The sequence below is a fragment of the Rhinolophus sinicus genome, chromosome 15 (assembly GCF_057876585.1).
Source record: "Rhinolophus sinicus isolate RSI-liver-muscle chromosome 15, RSI-T2T, whole genome shotgun sequence".
In the NCBI taxonomy this organism is placed as follows: Eukaryota; Metazoa; Chordata; class Mammalia; order Chiroptera; family Rhinolophidae; genus Rhinolophus; species Rhinolophus sinicus.
This window is the reverse complement of record NC_142515.1, coordinates 86,282,216-86,301,907: the sequence shown is the minus strand read 5'-3', so window position 1 is coordinate 86,301,907 and position 19,692 is coordinate 86,282,216. Positions and strand designations below refer to the sequence as shown.

Sequence of the window (19,692 nt, the reverse complement as noted above, 5' to 3'; positions counted from 1 at the left end):
ATGGCGGGGTGGGGGAGGGGAGCCCCTAGGTTCCCTTGCACCTGGTCCCCTGGAAACCAAATTGGACACAAACACACTTCGGGGGGGGTTGCCACCATGCCTCCTTTCTGCCCACGCAGAGCAGCCCCACGCCCAGGCCAGAGCAGGTACCTTTCAGCAGGGGGGGCTTTGGCCCCCAAAAAGGCAAGGCCCTGGCTCCATCTTTTGTATCTTAAACCCCCAGGTCCAGCAGTGCCCCCCCCATGCACACCTGAAGCTGATCTCTGACACTGGGCCTTGGGGATCCAAGACCTCCCAAGGAATATCCACAGCCTCTCTTCCCCTCCACCCTCCCCTCTGGAGTTGCTTCCCCAGCCCCTGTCCCTATGCCACCCATCTTCTCCCCCCGAGACACCCAAACATGCCTCTCCATTGTTCCAGAGTGGGCAGGCGGGCCGCAGCTGGACCCCTGGACCGTGGCACCCTGATGCAGGCCATGCACGCTGCCTTGGCGGGAGCCTGGGGCGGGCAGGCACCATGGCCGTCCGGGGAGGTGGTGCATGCTGGCTGAAGGAGCAAGGGTCCTGCCGCCAGGTGGCTGGGCCAAGCCTCTAGACCCCTGTCCTGGAATCTCCCTTGGCACCCAAGGACAGATGCTCTGTTTTCTCCAAGAAGTTCAGGGATGACCTGTATAAGTCCCGCGCCCCACCCCCCAAAAAAAACAAAGATTACCCCATCATCCCATTCTCCCATCCACCTTGGTCCACCCTGTGTCTGCAGAAGTTTTCCCTCTCCTGTCAGTGTCATTCCTTCTGCCTTGCGTAGCTGCCTCCCCACAACCTTGTTCCTTTTCCTCCCTCCGTGCACCCCTCCTTCCAAGTCAAGACCTGGATGAAGCAGCCCTACCAGCATCTCAAAATCCCTGTGCCTATCCCTTCTCTCTCTAGGTGTCCTCTTGTCCCTCTTCTTGGTTTCTGCTTGTCTGAGAGAGAGAGTGAGAGAGTGTGTGTGCGTGTGTGTGCATGCACACACCAGTGCAAACGTGTGCACACACAGGAGAAAGGAAGAGCCCTTTCCTTCCTGGCCTCTGTGCAGGGCCACCACAGATCCATAAGGCACTTTGTGCAAATTTGAAAAGATCATCTTTTCCACAGAACACTTTACCTGTTGAAAAATTGTAATCCAGTAATGTGTAAAAACCACTTTTCTGCTGGCAGCTGGGAAGTTGTCATTTAAATACATAAATCCATGATTTCTAAGACAGGAATCCCTTTGTGCAGTGCACAACCTGCACAGCTGTGCACAGTGGCCCAGTATGTGTGTTTCTGTATCTACTGCCTCCCTCCCCACCTTGCCCCACCCCATCTCTCATGTTCTACTCTGGATTTGCCATCCCTCTCCCCATCTCCAACTCTGTGTTTCCTGCTGACATGTGTCTGAATCCCCAGATGAACCCCAAACTCACCCTCAACCCCCATCTCCGTGCCACCTCAGCCTGGGCTGGTACACACCAGCCCAGCATCCTCTCCCATGTCACCAAGCACAGGGGCCAGAGCCCCTGCCTGGGATACAGGGAATCTTCTTCCCTTGGCCATGGGAACACCCCCTCACCCCTCACCCCACCATCGCACAGAGCCAAGATCCAGACTTGCCCTGAGATACACTTTCCACGGAGCTATGAATGAGTCTCGAGATTCCGTCTGCATGCGCCCGTCTGCCATTCTGTGTGTCACGGCTGGTCTCGCTGCATGTCTGCAAGGGGCCCACCCCATCAGAGGGGGCCACCTGCTTGCTGCTTCTCAGAGAAATGATGTGGTCTGTGCCCATCTGGGCTGGTCTGGGCCAAGCGGGGGTGGGGGCGGGGAGCCAGCGGCCCCAGGTAGCTGTGGCCGTGGATCCCTCTGCCTGGCTGCTGCATGTCTTCTGTGATCCGGCTTGTACGCTTCTTTGGGGTCAGAACGGAACGGAGCCGTCCAGAAGAACTCTGGGGCAGGGCTACCCAGATCTAGGGTCCATCAGGTGGGAGAGGAAGGGGCAGGGGCTCATAGCATAGGAAAACAGTGCCCTCCCTACGGGCCACCAAGGGAAATCGGGAAATGGAGCACTGGGGCCAGTAACCTGAGGGTGGGGAGCACCTTAGCTGCTGCCTTCAGAGTTCTTCCTGGGGCTCCCTGGGTAGGGCGGGTCTGGTTCACGGGGAATGGGGAGGGGTGCTTGGGAATGACTGCCCTTGCCTTTGGTTTTCTGCAGAGGCTCCTGCGGATGGATCTGCCTGTCGCAGATGACAACACCGTCCACTTCAATTCCACCCTCATGGCTCTGATCCGCACAGCCCTGGACATCAAGATCGCCAAGGGTAGGGGGTGGGGGCGGGGCCGAGGGGTGGGACAGGGTGGAGGCGGGACCTTGGAGGGGAGAGCTGTGGGCAGCTAAGGATCCCTGTCCCTGCCTGAAATGAAGGAGCCGCTGCCCCGTCATGGGCTTCACTCACTCACCCATTCATTCACTTGGCAAATATCTAGGGCGTGCTGCCTGTGCACCAGCCACCACTCTAAACTGGCAGCTTACGCTTCCAGTGGGGGAGGCCTCCCCTAGGAGGTACTGAAGGAGATAAGGTGATGAGTTACGTGGATACCTGCTGGAAAAGTGCCCCAGGAAGAAGGGCCAGCAGGTGCAAAGGCCCTGGGGTAGGAGGTCACTTGGGGCTGTGTTGAACTGACTTGCCCTCTGAGTAAAGGGGGTGTGGGGCGTAAGGCAGCATTCGGAGAAGAGGACGGACCTGATGCTCCTCACATCTGAACAGGCCCCTCTGGCCACAGTGGGGAGAGTGGACAGGAAAGAAGCCAGAGTGGAGGCCACTGACCTAATCCAGATGAAGATAGGAGGGTGGCTCTGACTGTTTAGATTCTGGACACTTCCTGGGAGCTGAGCTGACTGGATGGCCAATGGATTCAAATGTGGAGCATGGAGGGGGTGTAGCTAGAAGGAGTCAAGGCCACCCTTGACTTGGGGGTGGGGCTGTTGCCTGAGATGAGGAAGAGGTGAGGGTAGGGGCGAAGGGAGGGCAGGAGGTCAGCACTGCCTGCGGCACATGAAGACATGGAGTAGACAGGGGGCTCTCCACTTACACTTCCAGTGGGGGGAGGGGGTGCTCCCTGAAAAGGTTCTGAGGGAGGTGAGCTGAAGAGTCTTCAGTCTGGGCCAGAGATAGAAGTCAGGAGGCGTCAGATGCTAACAGATTTTAAGCCAGGAGACTCGATGAGCTCTCCAAGGGGATGAATGTGAACTGAGAGATCCCAAAGGACCAAACCCAGGGCCACTCCAGTGTGAGAGGGGACTGACAAGTTGTGGCCAGGAAGGTGGGCAGAGACTTGGGCAGTATGGACTCCTGGAGGGCATCTCCAGAAGGAGGAAACCAGCGTGTCGGGCTGCCCGGCAGCCAAGGAAGATGAGGACCAAGAGTGACTGGTGGATTTCGTGAAAGGTCAACACTGGTCACCCTGACCAGGGCAACTCTAGTGGAGAAGTCAGGGTCCCTGACCTGGAGTGGTTTTCAGAGGCCTGACAGCAGATTAGATGTGACTTGGCAGCTGATGGAGCAGCAGGTCAGAGAGAGAGGACACGATCAGCAGAGAGAAGCAAGTCAGGAAACAAGCTGGTGCTGGAGGACTGGGTGTAGCCTCCAGCAGAGGTGGAAATTGGGGGGCTGAAGATGGCAGTGAGGCCTCCACCCAGCTGAAGCCACTGGGTTGTCAGGAGGAAGGCGGACCGAACTTCAGGGATACAGGCTCCTTCCAGGTTCCTAAGGGGAAGAGGAGGCAGAGGAGCCAAGTCCAGAAGTTGTTGGCGAGGGAGGTGAGCAGCTTCTAGTGGGACGGTGGCCGGCGGAGGGAGTGAAGTTGAGGATAGGTATTGGTAGAAGTGGGAAACATGCATGTGAAGGTAGAGAGAGCAGGAGGAGCCACCAGAAAGAATGAGAAAGAATCACAGGGCGTGAGGATGAGGCGCAGGGGACAGCAGACGTGGGGGTGGGAACCACACCCTTGTCTGGCACAAATGGAAGTTAGTTTCTTGTGCAACAAGTCAGAGGCGAGCAACACAGACCTGCCAGGCAGCTGGGCACACATCACCGATCGGGCCCAGGTCCTGTCTGTATTGTGGCTCTGCCCACCCCAGGCTGTCCCCTCATCAGCATGGTCAAAGGTGGTCTGGGTCCAGCCGAGGGAGGTGAGGAAGCGCAGGCTGGGCAGCAGTTTCCTTGTAATCAGGTGGGAAAGTCATGTTCTGTGGGCTCATCTTGCCCATCTGCCCTGTCCTCACTACAAACCTTGGCAGGCGACCTCACCCTCTCTAAGCCTCAGTTCATGTATTAGCTAGCTATGCCGCGTAACAAATGACCGCAAATGTAGCAGCTTAAAGCACACGCATTTATCAGCTCATAGTTCTGTAGGTCAGAAGTCCAGGCGGGCTCAACTGGGCCCTCACCAGGTAGAAATCAAGGCCAGGGTCTTCTCCAGAAGCTCTGGGAAGTACCTGGACTCCTCCCAGATGTCTCCATGCCTGCCTGCCATTCTCTGTGCCCACGTGGTTCTCTGCCCTGGCATGCCACTGGCTGCAAGGGGATTTCAGCTTCAAAACACAGGAATGCATTTTGCCATTGTCTCAGAAAAGGCGAAATCCAGGTTAACCCCACTCAGGGCCAGCCCAGGTTCTCATTCAAGACTCCACATGGCTGACCAGCCAAAGGGCACTGTCTCGTCCTTTAATCCCTTCAAAGACCAGATTCTGTCTGAAGACGAGTTCTGCAATGGCCTGGAAGATTCTAGGGTGGGCCTCCTGGGAGCTGAAGGGCTTTGACCTCCCTGCGCCAAAGAAGGGTGTTCTGGCAAGTTGTCTGCCTGAGTGAGACTGGTGGCCATGTTGGCCACAGCTCATGGAATGAGAGCCTTCACTGAGTGCCTGCTGTGTCTCCAGTCCTGTCCTCAGCACGTGGGACACGACAGTGAAAGGCAGGCAAACCTCCGGCCCTTGTGGCGCTGCAGGGAGATAGGCAACAAACAATAAAGACGCTAAGTTGAATATCTAACATGTTTGCAGGTAAGAAATACTGTGTAAAAAGAGATAGCAGGATAGCAGGGTTGAGAGTTGGGGAGCGAGATCAGGGGTTAAACCCTAAGTGAGCGGTTCTCAACCAGTGACCGTTCTTCCCCCAGGGACATTGGGTAAAGTCTAGAGACATTTTTGATTGTCACAGCTGGGAGGAGGCTGGTGCTAGTAGCCTCTGGCATGTAAAGGCCAGGATGCTGCTAAATACCCCAGAGCATGCAGGACAGACCCTGTGACAGAGACTCTTCACCAAAAGGCCTACAGAATGAAATGGGGAGGGGAGGACTTTTGGACCATAAACTCCTGTCCTGGGAGCCCCAGTGTTAATAATTCTGTAACTGGAGGAGGAATACACCTGGGGTTCATACTTGAGCGAACCCCATGACCACAGCTGACAGCCACCTGGAAATTCTCTAAAGATTTTCCCTTTGTTTAAATGTAAAGGACAGTCCTGAACGCAAGGCTTCCCAGTGAATTGAAGCAGAGGGAGCCTAAGGTGGTGGTTCTCAACTGGGGAGATGTTGTTCCCCCAAGGGGACACGTGGCAATGTCTGGGGACAGGTTTGGTTGTCAGGACTTGGGGAAGGGGGTGCTACTGGTATCTAGTGGTTGCTGCTCAACATCCTACAATGCATAGAACAGCCCCACAATCAGGGATCTGGCCCCACGTGTCCACAGTGCCAGCTGAGCCCAAGGAACACTGCCCTGACTCCCTTACCTAATTCAGAAGCCAAGAGCAGCTCGGGTGGCTATAACAAAATACCACAGATCGGGTGGCTTAAACAACGAGAATTTATTTTCTCGAATTTCTGGAAGTCCAAGGTCAAGGTGCTGGCCAGGTCGGTTTCTCCTGAGGCCTCTCTCCTCGGCTTGCAGACGGCCAGCCGCCTTCTTGCTGTGTCCTCACACAGCCTTTTTTCTCTCTGTGTGTGCACCCCTTGTGTGTCTCTTTCTCTCTCATGGGACACCAGTCCTGTTGGTTAAGGACCACCCTTGTGACCTCATGGAACTTTACCTCTTTAAAAGTCCCATCTCCAAATACATGAATTTTGGATGGACATAATTCAGGCCATAACAGATGTCTTCCTTTTCTCCACTAGAAACAGGAAACATCTATGCTGTAAGGAGAGAGCAACTCTTAAGAGGAAATGTCACGTTCTCTTCATTCCCTTCCCATATGTCTGAGAAGGAACCAGAGACCCCCAGCACCTTGCTTAGCTACAGTGGATGGGAAATATAGCTATAATTCCAACTGCTTCCCATGAGGAAAGAAAAACTGTTATCGGTTGGTGTTGAGTCTTGAGAGCCCAGCTACACGGCATTTTCCAAAGGGTCTCCCACAATAATTTTGACCTGTGAACCTGAGGCCAAGCCCACACATCTGCCCCAGTGACCACAGCCCCTGCAGCGTGCCCTCTCATGGGTGAGATAGGGAACAACATGAGACGATAAGTACAGAGAAGAGAAATAAAGCAGGAAAAAGGCATAGAAGGTGATGGTGAGGTAGCTAGAAGGCCTCTTTGATAAAGGGTTTGAGCAGGGACCTGAAGGAAGGAGGGCACCAGATAGATATTCGTAGAAAGAATGATTCTGGCAGAGGAAACAGCTCGTGCAAGACCCCGAGGCAGGACTGTGCCTGGCATGTTGAAGGAACAGTGAGGAGGTCGGTGTGTCTGGCACAGAGTGAGAGGAGGACAGATGAGGGCAGATTATGCAGGACCCTGGGTGAGGTGGAGCTCTGAGGGCTCTGAACGGAGGAGGCACCTGACTGACTCAGGTGCTCAGACATGCCCCCTGGCAGCGGTAGGCGGGACAGGGCCACCTGGGCAGAGGTAACTGCATTGGTCCGGGCCGTTCAGCTCCCCATCACCTCAATACCCTCCAGAGCAGGATCTGAGCTTTACCTGCGGAAACGCCCTTCTGAAGGCTCTTTCCCAAAATAAAGACCTGTCTCCAGAATCACATGGGCAAAAATGAGTGAAAGCTGTATGAAATGCCTGGCAGACGTGTGTGCTTTGGCCCATCTCTACTGAGAAGGAGAAGTTGGGCAGGGCACCAGATGCAGCCCCAGGCTGGACACAGGAAAAGGAGGAGTGGGGAAGGCTGGGCAAGGAGAGGCCAATGGGGAGTGGAGGCAAAGTGTGATAATGGAGCTGCCCAGGCAGGGCAGCTAGTCAACCTTCGTGCCCCGGTAGATGGTGGTTAAAACACTGAAATACTTCTCTAGTGGCTAGTAGCCAGCCCTTGCCCTTCTCCCCACACAATCCAGCAACTACAAAGTTAATGTTTCGCCCAGCAGGGCACCACGGTACCCTTGCTCTAGCTCTGTGGTCAATGTCTCTTTCATACCTGCTGTAAGTGTTTGGAACACAGGATTGGGGGCTCTGAAAATGGAAGTAGGAACAGAGGCCAGGCTGGTATATCAGTCAGGATAGACAAAAATGTGCTGTGTTACAAACAGCCTTGCAGTCTCAAGCCAAGAAAGGTTTGCTTCCCACTCCCATTAACGTGCCCTTCCTGGGTCGGCAGGGCACTCTGCTCATCAGTCACTTAGAGGCCAGGCTTGAGAGAGCAGCCACTGTCCCTAATGTCACCAGCCTTCATGACAGAATGAAAGAGAACTCAGAAGGGTCTTTCACCAGCCATTAAATACCCAAAGTGACCCCTCACTCTATTCATACCTCACATGACCCCAGCCAACCACAGGGGCCAAGACAGGCCACGCTCCCATGCACTTGAGCAGGAGGGACCAGAATTGCTGGCAAAGAGCCTTAATGACCACCATGGCTGGAGTGAGGGACCAGAGATCGGCAATAGCCAAAGGTCACCTCCACAGCAGAGGAGACTTGGTTGAGGGAGAAACCTCCATCAGGACTGTTCCGTGGCACCCCAGCCCCCCTGGGGCTTACGCCAGGCCTCAGCCCAAATCCGTGGGCTGCTGCAGTAACGGTCCTATGGCAGACACTGTCCTCAGGCTGCATGCACCTTAACTACTTTAATCATCAACTCAGTGAGGCAGGTACAATTGCTATCATCCCCATTTCACAGATGGGGAGACTGAGGCACAGAGCGGTAGATTAACACCTAAGTCGCACAGTTAGTAAGTGGGAGTCAGGTTTCCACCTGGGCCATCCAGCCCCTCCTGAGGCTCCGGTGCTGGACTGTCCCCCGCACAGCCACTCCACAGTTCTGTCCCTGCCGAGGACCAGAGCCCCCATAGTCATTCCTCCTCCGGGCTCAGCCCCACTGAGCGCTGGGACCCAAGGGAACCAGGACTCCAGAGCAGGAGCTGCTAGCTTGGCAGCTGCCCCAGAAGCCAGCAGGCACCCAGGCAGGCAGTCAGGGCCTCTCTGTGCCCACGTTGCAGGAGGGGCCGACAAACAGCAGATGGACGCCGAGCTACGGAAAGAGATGATGGCCATCTGGCCTAACCTGTCCCAGAAGACGCTGGACCTGCTGGTCACCCCGCACAAGTGTAAGAGCCCAGCCTGGCCAGCCCCGGGCCCCGACCTGCCAAGACATAGAGGGAAGGAAACGAGGCACAGGGTCAGGGGTCTGGTGCATACAAGGACCCCCACCCACGGTGAGCTTACTCTGTGTCTCCAGCCACAGACCTGACAGTGGGGAAGATCTACGCGGCCATGATGATCATGGAGTACTACCGGCAGAGCAAGGCCAAGAAGCTGCAGGCCATGCGTGAGGAGCAGGTATGGCCTGGGCCCTGACAGCCCTCTCCTCCAATGTCCTTCTCTCTGGGGTCACCCTGGCTGGGCGATGCTGGCTTCCTGGTCACCATGAGGACCAACCAGCACAGCAGGATGTGGCCGGGCCCCAGGACAGATCACTGAAAAGTAAGGCTGTGCCAAGGAGAAATAACCTGGAGTAATTCATCTGCTCCACCAACACTTATTGGGCACCTACTGTGTGTTGGGTGCTATTCTTAGCCCTGGGGGTGCAGCTGTGAGCAAAACAGACCAGAACCTCAGTTGGAGAAAAGCCACCAATGACAAATGACTAAATTATATAGCATGGCAGAACACAGCACCATGGGAAAGAGTGCCTGGGGGAGAGGGGTGCAACTTGAAATGGGTAGTCAGGGGAGGCCTCCCTGAGGAGGTGGTGTCTGAGCAAAGACTTGAAGGAAGAAGAAAGACTGACACAAGCAGATACCTGGGGGAAGAGCCTTCTGGGCAGAAGGAACAGCCAGTGCAAAGGCCCTGAAGCAGGACCATGAGTTGGAGTTTGGGGAGCAGTGAGGTCATATGGCAGAACACAGCAAGCAAGCGGAGCAGAGGGAGAAAACAAGGGTGCAGAGGTGACGATTATGCAGAGCCTTAGGAGCCACGAGGAGAACTTTGACTTTTGTTCAGAATGAGGGAGCTCTTCAGTAGAGAAGGGTAGTGGCCTCACTCAGGTGGTCGCGCGCGTGCCCTCTGGTGGCCATGAGGGGTAATGGCTGGAGCTAGGAGACCTACTAAGAGGAGGTAGGCTACTGCACTGGTCCAGGTGGGAAGTGATGAGATGAGACCTGGATGGGGCCATGGAGGTGTGAGAAGTAATCCAGTTCTGGATGGATTTGGAAGGAAGAGGCTAGTGGCTGGCTCATGGATCTGACCTGAGTGTGTGTGTGTGTGTTGGGGGTTTGTCATGAATAATTTCTGGGATTTCAAGTCATGGGTGGGCTTAGCGTCACTTCCACAGCCTCCCTCACCTGTGCCCAGCCCCCCTCCACCCAGTGCACAAATGCTGCTCTCTGCCTCCCCAGAACCGGACACCTCTCATGTTCCAGCGCATGGAGCCCCCATCACCAACGCAAGAGGGGGGGCCTGGCCAGAATGCCCTTCCCTCCACCCAGCTAGACCCAGGAGGAGGCCTGTGAGTGTCACTCTGGCCAGGAGGTGGGGATGGAGGGGCAGGGGTCGCCAATCCTAGACACAGAAGCCCCCGGAGTGCCCACTGCCACACTGGCCTGTGTCCCACATACAGGATGGCTCACGAAAGTGGCATCAAAGAGAGCCCTTCCTGGGTGACCCAGCGAGCCCAGGAGATGTTTCAGAAGACGGGCACATGGAGCCCAGAGCGAGGGCACCCTAACGACATGACCAACAGCCAGCCCAACTCTCAGGTGCCTCTGTCTCCCCACTGTTCCAAAGGTTCAGGGGCCCGAGCAGCATGAGGGTGGGGACTGGGCCCCCTGCCTGCAGCTCCACACATACCAGGCTGCCCCTGGGGTCTGAGTGGCCAGCCCTGGGGCTCACCCAGCCTCGCCATCTGTCTGCAGTCTGTAGAGATGCGAGAGATGGGCCGAGATGGCTACTCGGACAGTGAGCGCTACCTCCCCATGGAAGGCCAGGCCCGGGCCACCTCCATGCCCCGCCTCCCTGCGGAGAACCAGGTGAGCGCTTTCACCCACCCCCCTGCAGGTGGACTTGGGCCCAAGAGGCCCTGCCTCCTGAAGCCCAAGGCATCACCTTTCTCCAGGACCCAGGCCTGGGCGGGGTCTCCTCCACCCTCAGCACCAGCACACAGGCCCCGCCTGGCCATGCCTGGGGTACCTGGAGGCCCTGGTCCTCTTAGCGCCCTCCAATGGAGGGCAGAGAGACAGGGACACCCTGGGGCAGGGTGCGATAGCCACTGCCAAGTGGTTTGTCTCTGCCCTGTTTCGGGGTGCTGAGGCGGGAGGATGTGGAGGACACGTGTGGGGGTGTGGGAGGTGATTTGTGAGACTGCAATCAAGAATACAAGCACGCACACAGACATGCGCAGGCATGCACACGCATGCACACATACACACTGTGTTTCCATACACATGCACACACATGCACGTGTGGGTCTGCTCCCAGGTGGCAGAGTCTGGGGAGGATCCAAGACAGCTGGCGTCCGTCCTATCTGGTCTCTGTGGGGGCCACTGGGGAGGGCCAGGGTCGTGTGCCTGATGTGTGTCTGTGTGTGGCTGCTCCACTCAGCTCAGGGCCCTCTGGGGGTGGTAGGGTGTGAAGATCCCAATGCTTCCGGCCCATGGGTCAGAAGCCAGAAGCATGGCTGGCTGCCCATCCAGCCCAAGAGGCGGGGCAGCATGCCTGACTGTGCCGGGCTGTCTGTATGCTATGCCAGGGCATCTGCACGGGGTGGAAGGCTGTGCTGTGCCTGGCTGGGCCAGGGTCGCCCAGGGGCCTGGCCTGTGGCTGCTGGCAACCTGGGTGGGGGGCACCCAGCCTGCATGCAGCTGCCCAACCCCATCCTGCCGATCTCCCTCCCTGCCCCAGGATTTAGCTGCTGAGCCCCAGGAGAGGGTGGTGACAAACTCAGCTGATGGCCACCGTTCCTACCCCCAAGCTTTGAGTGTCATCCTCCAAGCTTTGAGTGTCAGCCGGAACCAGGGCTGGGGCATTGCATGAGGCAGAGCCCGGGGCCAGGGGCCTGTGGCCATGCCGTCCATCTGTCTATCTCGTGCCTCTGCCATCTGTCTGTCTGTGTTGTGTCCTGTCTTGTCTCTGTGCCTGTGGGAAGACCACTGACCAGGCCAGGGGTCACCCACTCACTAGAGACTTTAACCTTTCTTTCTCTCCCTCCATTTTCCCCTTCACTCTTCAGGTCCATGTACCACCTCTCACTCCCTTTCTCGGCTTTTATATTTATTTTCTTCTTTCTGTTTTTTCTGTGTGCACCATCCCGTGGGGCTGTGACAGAGGAGAAGGGGCCGGCCACGTGGGAATAACCTCAGTGTATGTACCACCAGCCAGTCCGCTGCCCAGCTGGGCTCCGGCCCCCTCTTCCTGCCCACCCCCCCTCAGGGCAGTCCTGTCATCTCTGCAGTCCCCAGACCCCACCTTTCTTTGTAGACCACACCTGCTCCCCCATGGAGCCCCATCCTTGTGTGTTGTGTTCTCTTTGTGCCTCACGTGTGCCCTGGGAAGTAGTCCTGCCCACCCCCCCTTCTCCCTCTCCCTCCTATACCCTATTCTCTTCAGAGACCCCAAGCCAGAGGGTCCATCCTTCCAAAATTCCAACCTACTCCCCCATACATGGCCTACTCTTTTTCATTCCCCTGACCCTCTGGTCCTACAGCCCTGTGTCCCGTAAAACTCGTGCCTCGGGCAGTGCCAACAGCCACTCACCTGGGCCAGTTCCTCCCTGTCCTCCCCTCTCCCAGCTGCAGAGAACCACAGGACCCTCCCTCCAGGGCATGACCCGGGAGGGCAGCATGCACAGGCTCCCCGGGTGTAGGCTGATGATGAGAAGGCAGGTGCCCCAGGGCTTCGAGGGCCAGGGTGGCCCGTTGGGTAGGCAGGAAAGCTTGGGCCCTGTTGGCCAAGGAGGACAGTGAGCTGATGTGCTGGGCTGCTGGGCCTAAGCCTGTAGGCCTGACAGCCATGGGAGTCAGGCTTCTCACCCTCTTGGAGAGCACGCAGGGGTGAGGGCAGGGCGTGCTGCCTAATTCCCCGGGTTCCCAGGTTTGCACTGGATGGGGAAAGCTCATCTTTTCAGCCAGCCTGTGTGTCCCTGGCTGGACCCTCAAGGCCAGGAGGTAACCCCAGCGGTGGTCCTGAGAAGCAGCAAGGGTAGATCAGATGGAACCTCCTGGCCAGAACCCAGGATGGGCCTGGGAGGGGACAGAATATCACAGGCCCTGGTTGATCAGGAGCCAAGACCCGCCCCCCCCCAGCCGACACACCATCACTGATGGCCAATGGGGCAGGACAGACCCGGACCACTTGGTACCAGCCACTGACCCCAGCCTGCCCGCCTGTCCCCCCCCAGACCATCTCAGACACCAGCCCCATGAAGCGCTCGGCCTCCGTGCTGGGCCCCAAGGCCCGGCGCCTGGATGACTACTCCCTGGAGCGGGTGCCACCTGAGGAGAACCAGCGGCACCACCAGCGGCGCCGTGACCGCAGCCACCGCGCCTCTGAGCGCTCCCTGGGCCGATACACAGACGTGGACACAGGTGGGCGGCCCCTCAGGGCCCGGGGATCAGAGGGAGGCTCTGTCAGGGGGCAAGGGAAGAGAGGGGAAGAGAAGGCATGGGGTTGGGGGGGGTAGACAGAGAAGGGGAGGCCTAGATGGGACCTAGGGGACCAAGCTGGGCCATCAGAGCCTGGGGACCGGACCCCCAGCACCCACCACAGGCCTTCCTTGGTCCAGGGGAAGGTGCCCCTCTCTAGGGCCCACAGACCCCCTTGGTGGCCTCCTATGTGCATGTCCTGCCCCACCCCTCCCTCACAGCTATCTGTCTGTCTGACCCCTGCCCGGCCCAGGCTTGGGGACAGACCTAAGCATGACCACCCAGTCCGGGGACCTGCCATCAAAGGAGCGGGACCAGGAGCGGGGCCGGACCAAGGACCGAAAACACCGGCCGCACCACCACCACCACCACCACCACCACCCCCCGCCCCCTGACCGGGAGCGCTACGCCCAGGAGCGGCCTGAGCACCGGCCCCGGGCCCGTGACCAGCGCTGGTCCCGCTCTCCTAGCGAGGGACGAGAGCACATGGCACATCGGCAGGTGCGTGTAGCTGGAGTTGTCCCCAGACCAAGCCATGGGGGGTCAGCGGTGGGGGAGGCCCACACCCCACAGCCACTCTGGGCAGTGTCCTCACTCCCCACTGTGACCTGTGACCCTCGGGGCTCCTTCCCAAGCCAAGGGGAGCCTGCAGGAGTGGGTGGACCCTGCCCCCTGCCACTCGCCCCCCCACTCTGCCCTCCAGCCCTTTGCCCGCCTGCCGCCCCCTCCCTGCCTGCAGCTGCTTCCTCTTTGGTTATGGATCACGTTTGAGTTCAGGCCAGCCTGGTCCTTATGGCTCATGCCGTGCTGGCCGCCGCTGCCTTTTGCTTTCCTTTAACCCGGCTTCTGTTTTTGTTTCAATTATGATTTCTGTCCTCTGGACGCCTGTGAGTAATTTTTGAAACTTCTGCTATTTTAATCCTGAAACTTACAAAACTCCATTTCTCATTTCTCTTTTCACTTTGTTGTGTTGGTTTTCGACTTCCCCTGCCCTCCTCGTCTCTCTCCCTCCTCCACCATCCTCTTCCTCCTCCCCATCCTGCCCATCCTCCCCCTCCTGACCCCTGTGGCTGTTGCTTTTTTTCCTTTTATTCCATTCAAATGTCCTGTGTCCTCCTCCTCCTCCTCCTCCTCCCCCTCCCCCTCTTTCCCCTCCTCCCCCCTCCCCACACGCCCCTGGCCCCTCTCCTGTCCTTTGGTTTTCCCTTGCCCCCCCCTTCTGTCTCCTCCTGTCTCCTTCTGGTTGATTTTGTTGTATCTTTTTTTTTGATTTCCTTTGTTTCAATTTTCGTGTAGGGCAGTAGTTCCGTAAGTGGAAGCCCAGCCCCCTCAACATCTGGTACCAGCACTCCGCGGCGGGGTCGCCGCCAGCTCCCCCAGACCCCCTCCACCCCCCGGCCACACGTGTCCTATTCCCCCGTGATCCGCAAGGCCGGCGGCTCGGGGCCCCCACAGCAGCAGCAGCAGCAGCAGCAGCAGCCGGTGGTGCGACCTGGCCGGGCGGCCCCCAGCGGCCCTCGGAGGTACCCAGGCCCCGCGGTTGAGCCTCTGGCCGGGGAGCGGCCGCCTGGGGGACACGGCAGCAGCCGCTCGCCAGCAATGGAGCGGCGGGGCCCAGCCCGGAGTGAGTCCCCCAGACCGTGTCGCCACGGCGGGGCGCGATGGCCAGCGTCCGTTGCGCACGCATCCGAGGGCCCCCCGGGCCCCCGGCACCACGGCTACTACCGGGGCTCCGACTACGAGGAGGCTGACGGCCCGGGCGGTGGTGCAGACGACGGGCCCTACGACGCGCCGCCTCCTGTGAGACACGCGTGCTCGCCCAGGACTCCCCGGGCCGCAGGCCCGGCCTGTGCGTCTCCTTCCAGGCACGGCCGGCGACTCCCCAACGGCTACTACCCGGCCCACGGACTGGCCAGGCCCCGCGGGCCGGGCTCCCGGAAAGGCCTCCATGAAGCCTACAGCGAGACTGACGACGACGACTGGTGCTAAGCCAGGGCGAGGTGGCACCCGCGCCCGCCCGGCCCCCCCACGCACCCCACGCACACGCCCCACGGGGAGGAGCCGCGCGCGGCCGCGGGGCCACCTCGCTGCCACCTGCCCAGCACACGGGGGAGGCCCGGGAGAGGACCTGCCGGACACCCCCGGACTCTGGAGGGAGTCCCCAGGGCCAGGACACGCCAAGGTGTCCCACAAAGACCCTCGGGGCCCCCTATCCAGCCCCGGCCCCCCACGATGGGGGCCCTCGGGGACAGACAAACCACACAGCCAAGGGATTCGAATTAACTCAGCCATTTTTGGAGAACCTTGGGGAAAATGGAAATTTAAAAAAAAAAAAAAAAAAAAAAAAACATTTTTAAAAGAAAAACCGGGAGAAAAAAAAATTGCTTCTATTGATGAGTTTTATCATCTCAATTGAATCTTTCCTTCCCCTGGTAAACGTGAGCTGGTGGCCCGTGTGTGACGGAGAAGCGGAAACCCAGCGTCCCACACAGACCTCCACCAGACACGTTCATACCCCACCACACACGTTCTCAGACACACACTGGAGTGCTTGCTGGTTATACCAAACCCTACTATTACTGCCTGCAGAAATCGATTTAAAAAAAATAAACAATTTTAAAAAAGGACAAAAAAATTAATGATTGAGAAAAGAAGCATTTTTTTCTGACATTTGGTCCTGCTTGAAATAACAAAAGAAAAAAAAAGAACAACACCACCGATTTCCTTTGCTTCTTTTTGCCTTTTTTCCTACCTTGTTTGAAAACTGTGGGCTTGGGACTGTGAATTATTGCATGACATTCAAAAAGAAAAAAAAAATAAAAAGTTGAATCAAAGGGCTTATGGGCTGGAGTGGTCTTTATCCTTCTCTGCAAAGTGTTCCCGGAGTTTTTTGGGGGGGACCATGGAAGGAGGCATTTTGAAAGTGGCTAAGAATGAGAAAGCTGGTGCTTGCCAGTCATACACTCTTTGCAATGCCTGGGTGTTCATATCCAGCAGAGAACAAAGCAGACAAGTTCCACCCCTCACAGAGCTTGGTGGCCAAAGCTCCAGGGATTCTGGCTGCCATAGCAGGCCTAAGAAAGCCAAGGCCAAAGATGCTAACCAGGTCATTGCCAGCCATCCTGGCTGGGGGGGCAAGGCAGTGCACCCCACCGCCGTTCTATGCCTCTATCCTCGGCCTCCACGTCTCCCACAGTCTACGGCTGCTGCCTTTGCAAGCCAGGTTGTACCTAAAAGCAGCCATCCTTGATCTTAAAGCATCCTGGACAAAAACCATCATGGATGGTCAGGCCAGTGAGACCTCAGGGAGCATCTGTGAGGCCCCATGCATTTGCAAAATTATCACAAACACCCTGCAGGAGGCACCTGGGAAACCCAGCTCAGAGGCCCTGTGCCCAGAGAATTTCCCCTCAATGGGAGGTGAGCCCTCCCTAAGTCCCAGGCCTCTAGCACCCCTACCCGAACCCACCCGTCCCCCAAGAAGCTGCTTCAGAGGGGCTCCATCTTAAACTATAACCCATTGCACAGACTTTCCTGTGATGCCCCTAAGTTATCCACAGCCCGTGGCAGGTCCTAGAGGTCAAAGATCAGAGCAGCCCAAGGGTGGAAGGGGACAGTCAAGGTGACGGCAGCCTATCAGAGGCAGAGGTAGGGGCGAGGATCTAATGAGGGGACTGACAGCCTGTCCTCCCTCCACCTTCCGCCCCACACAGTACATCTGTCCATCTGCCCACAAAGCACCAGCCACACACCCCCACTCCAGCCTTCCAGAAGCTGACCCCGAAGATGAAGGTGGTAGAGGACCACCCCCACCGCCCTCATCGGTGGGGCCTCACCTCTCTACCTATTCTGTGAATGTTTCTGTGAATATGGTTGACAGCTTACAAAACTGTAATCAGCAAGGTTCAGAGGTGAGGGGGCTGAGTTGATTTAGGTGAGCATAAGGCCAGTTAAATTCTTTGTTCCAGGTGGGGTGAAAAGCTTTGGCCTGAAAGAGCAGCATCTGGTCCTCCCTAGAAAGACCTTCAGAGAATCCCACATAATCTTCTGATAAGGAGAGGGGATATGGTCCTCGGGGAATATCCAGGTGCTATTACCAGAAGAAGAGGGATCAGAGACCAGGCAGGAGAAGGTTAACCACAGACACCTACCACACCCCAACTTTTGGGTCAGTCTTTGGGCCCTGAGGGGTGTGACACCACCACCTCTCCTGGAGCTCCTCCTAATTCAGCTCCAGCCTCACTGGCTGTGTAACCTTAAGAAAGTAACTTAATCTATCTATGCCTAGGTTTTCCCATCTGTAAAACAGAAACAATAATAAGACTGTTTAAGAAGATTAAGTGCGTTATTCTCCATCAGGTGTCGGCAAACTTTTTCTTAAAGGATCAGAGAGTAAGTATTTTTAGCTTTGGGACCCAGATGGTCTTGGTCAAACTCTTCAACTCTGCTCTTATTCCAGGAAAGCAGCCACAGGTTATATGTGTTCCAGTAAAACTTTGTTTATAAACACAGGCAATGGGCCGGATTGGGCCCTTGTCCTGCACCAGTTCACAAACTTTCTGTTCTCAACACCCCTTCACCTTCTTAAAGTTATTGAGAACTCCAAAGCATGTCTATTTATATGGGGTATATCTACTGATATTTGTCATTTAGAAATTAAAACAGAATTTTTTAAACTATGTATTAGTTGTTATTTTTTTCTTATTTATTTTTTGTATTAATTTTTGAATTATAATCAACAATAACCCTACTAATTATAACATTTTTTATTAAAAATAGCCATATTTTCCAAAACAAAGAATTCCATGAAAAGAGAGGCTTTGTTTTACATTTTTGCCTCTCATTAATGTCAGCTTTGCAGAAGATGGGCCTCACATCCTCTTCTGCATTCGACTTGTTTCAATATCCAATATTCCCTGGAAACTCCACTGTCCATATGTGAGAGAACGAAAGTGATAAAGGCAAGAACATCTTAATATTATTATAAAAATAGTTTGGCCTTATGGACTCCCAGGAAGGATCTCAGCAGCCCCCAGGGTTCTGGACCCCTTTGAAAACCCCTGTTCTCAGAAGAGAACTTGGCCTATAGTAACCTATATTTACTATCGCCATTATTACAATAGCATCAAAGCAGAATGTTGAGGGGTCTTGCTCCAGACCCCGGGACTTTAGTTTAAGAGAAGGCTGAGGGACTTGGAATGGCAGGGCAGGCAGAGCCCCTCCCATAATAATGACATGTAGGAAGCAACTCATCCAATAAGAAATTAGAGAGGGTTTTAACTTCCTAACCAGGCAGCTTGACTAATCACAACCACCCCAGACTTCCAGACCAGCTGCCTGCTGGAGGCAAGGCTGACCTCTGGCAAAGTTATCCCTGCCTCTGTGCTGCGGCTGTTCAGGAGAGGGTGGGTCCATGCAATTTTCTCCAGAGCCAGGGAAACTGTAGCCATCTGCTTGCCAAAGAATGAGGCCACTGCCAGAGCCCCCCACACCCCTGGCCCCAGAGGCCAAGTCTGTGGCTGAGTGCCAGGTGGCTGGTTCCCAGGCCTCCACAGCCCACACCTTTATGTGGGAGTGAGTGTAAGTTGCCCAGGAGACACAGGGTGGGGGCATCAGGGAATGAAGAGGCAGAGGGGGCTTGGCTTAGGCCCTGGTCTCATGTTTCCTCAGTCCCTGGCTTGAATCACATCACCTGGAAGCCTGTAAAAAGGGCAAGGGAACAGGCTCTGAGGGCCAGGGGTACTGTGCAAATGCCCCGGGCAGCTCCCTTCCTGGGCACAAAAGTGTTAGAGACCCAGGCTCCATTTCAGACATGTCCTCAGGGCGTCAAGGGATCGCTATGCCTTTCCTGCAGTCCATAGCCTCCAATTGCTACTTCTCTGAACCTCAATGTCCTATATGTGACATGGGACCCATTGCTGTATTGGGGGAACAACAAAATTTTTCCTGTACCCTCTTAGGTTCAGTGACTGGGGCCCATGACTTAAACTAACAAATGACAGATTAAGAGGAGAAAAGGCACTCCATTTTTATCAATATTTACAGAAAAGAAGTGAAATTCTAAGAAGCAGTTCAACTCAGGTGCTTATATACTATTTTAAAAAAGGAAAGGGGGTAGGGGCTTCAAGGGACTATACATTGCAGGGAAATGACTAGGAAATATGTAGGGAAAACTAAAGGAATACAAGGGTGATTTTAGCAAGGTTTGTCGATGCAGACTCATCTCAATGCTGACTCTCCATCTCCGGTGATAAGAGTCACCCTCCTCTTCCTAGTACAGAAGGTAGAGCCACCTTCACAAAGGGAAATTTTTGTCACTTTTCTAAAGGGAAATTTATTCCCTGCTTTTAGGGAGAAAATGAAAGGGCAGAGAACTCTCCATGTGTCTGTTGATTCTCAATCACCTTCAGCTCAAAATAATCCTGATGGCCAGAGTGGCATACTGGGGGGAGGTGGGGTATATCCTGATCCCTGTCAGCTGCCATCACATACTTTGGGGGTCATGGATGGCTGATAGAGCTCAGCTTGAGGGAGAGACAGGTCTGTGTGTGGGCAACAAACGAAGCCCCCCAATTATGTTGTCTGCTGGCCGCTCAGGAACT

General features: G+C 55.9%; 1 protein-coding gene across 11 annotated transcripts in view; it reads left to right on the top strand.

Annotated features, from left to right (window-relative positions):
- The window catches only part of CACNA1A (calcium voltage-gated channel subunit alpha1 A), a 286,233-nt gene extending 270,306 nt beyond the window's left edge, over window positions 1-15,927 (top strand). For 6 of the 11 annotated variants that reach the window (XM_088792422.1, XM_074338067.2, XM_019746095.3 and 3 more), the window contains 10 exons: window positions 2,230-2,335; window positions 8,453-8,560; window positions 8,692-8,792; window positions 9,851-9,960; window positions 10,072-10,210; window positions 10,367-10,480; window positions 11,775-11,810; window positions 12,847-13,033; window positions 13,344-13,591; window positions 14,387-15,927. In XM_088792422.1, the coding sequence (XP_088648548.1) occupies window positions 2,230-2,335; window positions 8,453-8,560; window positions 8,692-8,792; window positions 9,851-9,960; window positions 10,072-10,210; window positions 10,367-10,480; window positions 11,775-11,810; window positions 12,847-13,033; window positions 13,344-13,591; window positions 14,387-15,079 (1,842 nt within the window). In that variant the 3' untranslated portion in view covers window positions 15,080-15,927. Of the gene's footprint in view, window positions 1-2,229; window positions 2,336-8,452; window positions 8,561-8,691; window positions 8,793-9,850; window positions 9,961-10,071; window positions 10,211-10,366; window positions 10,481-11,746; window positions 11,811-12,846; window positions 13,034-13,343; window positions 13,592-14,386 lie in introns of those variants that run through there. The other 5 variants (XM_088792424.1, XM_088792425.1, XM_088792421.1 and 2 more) reach the window with 5 other exon arrangements.
- Window positions 15,928-19,692: the final 3,765 nt, after the last annotated feature.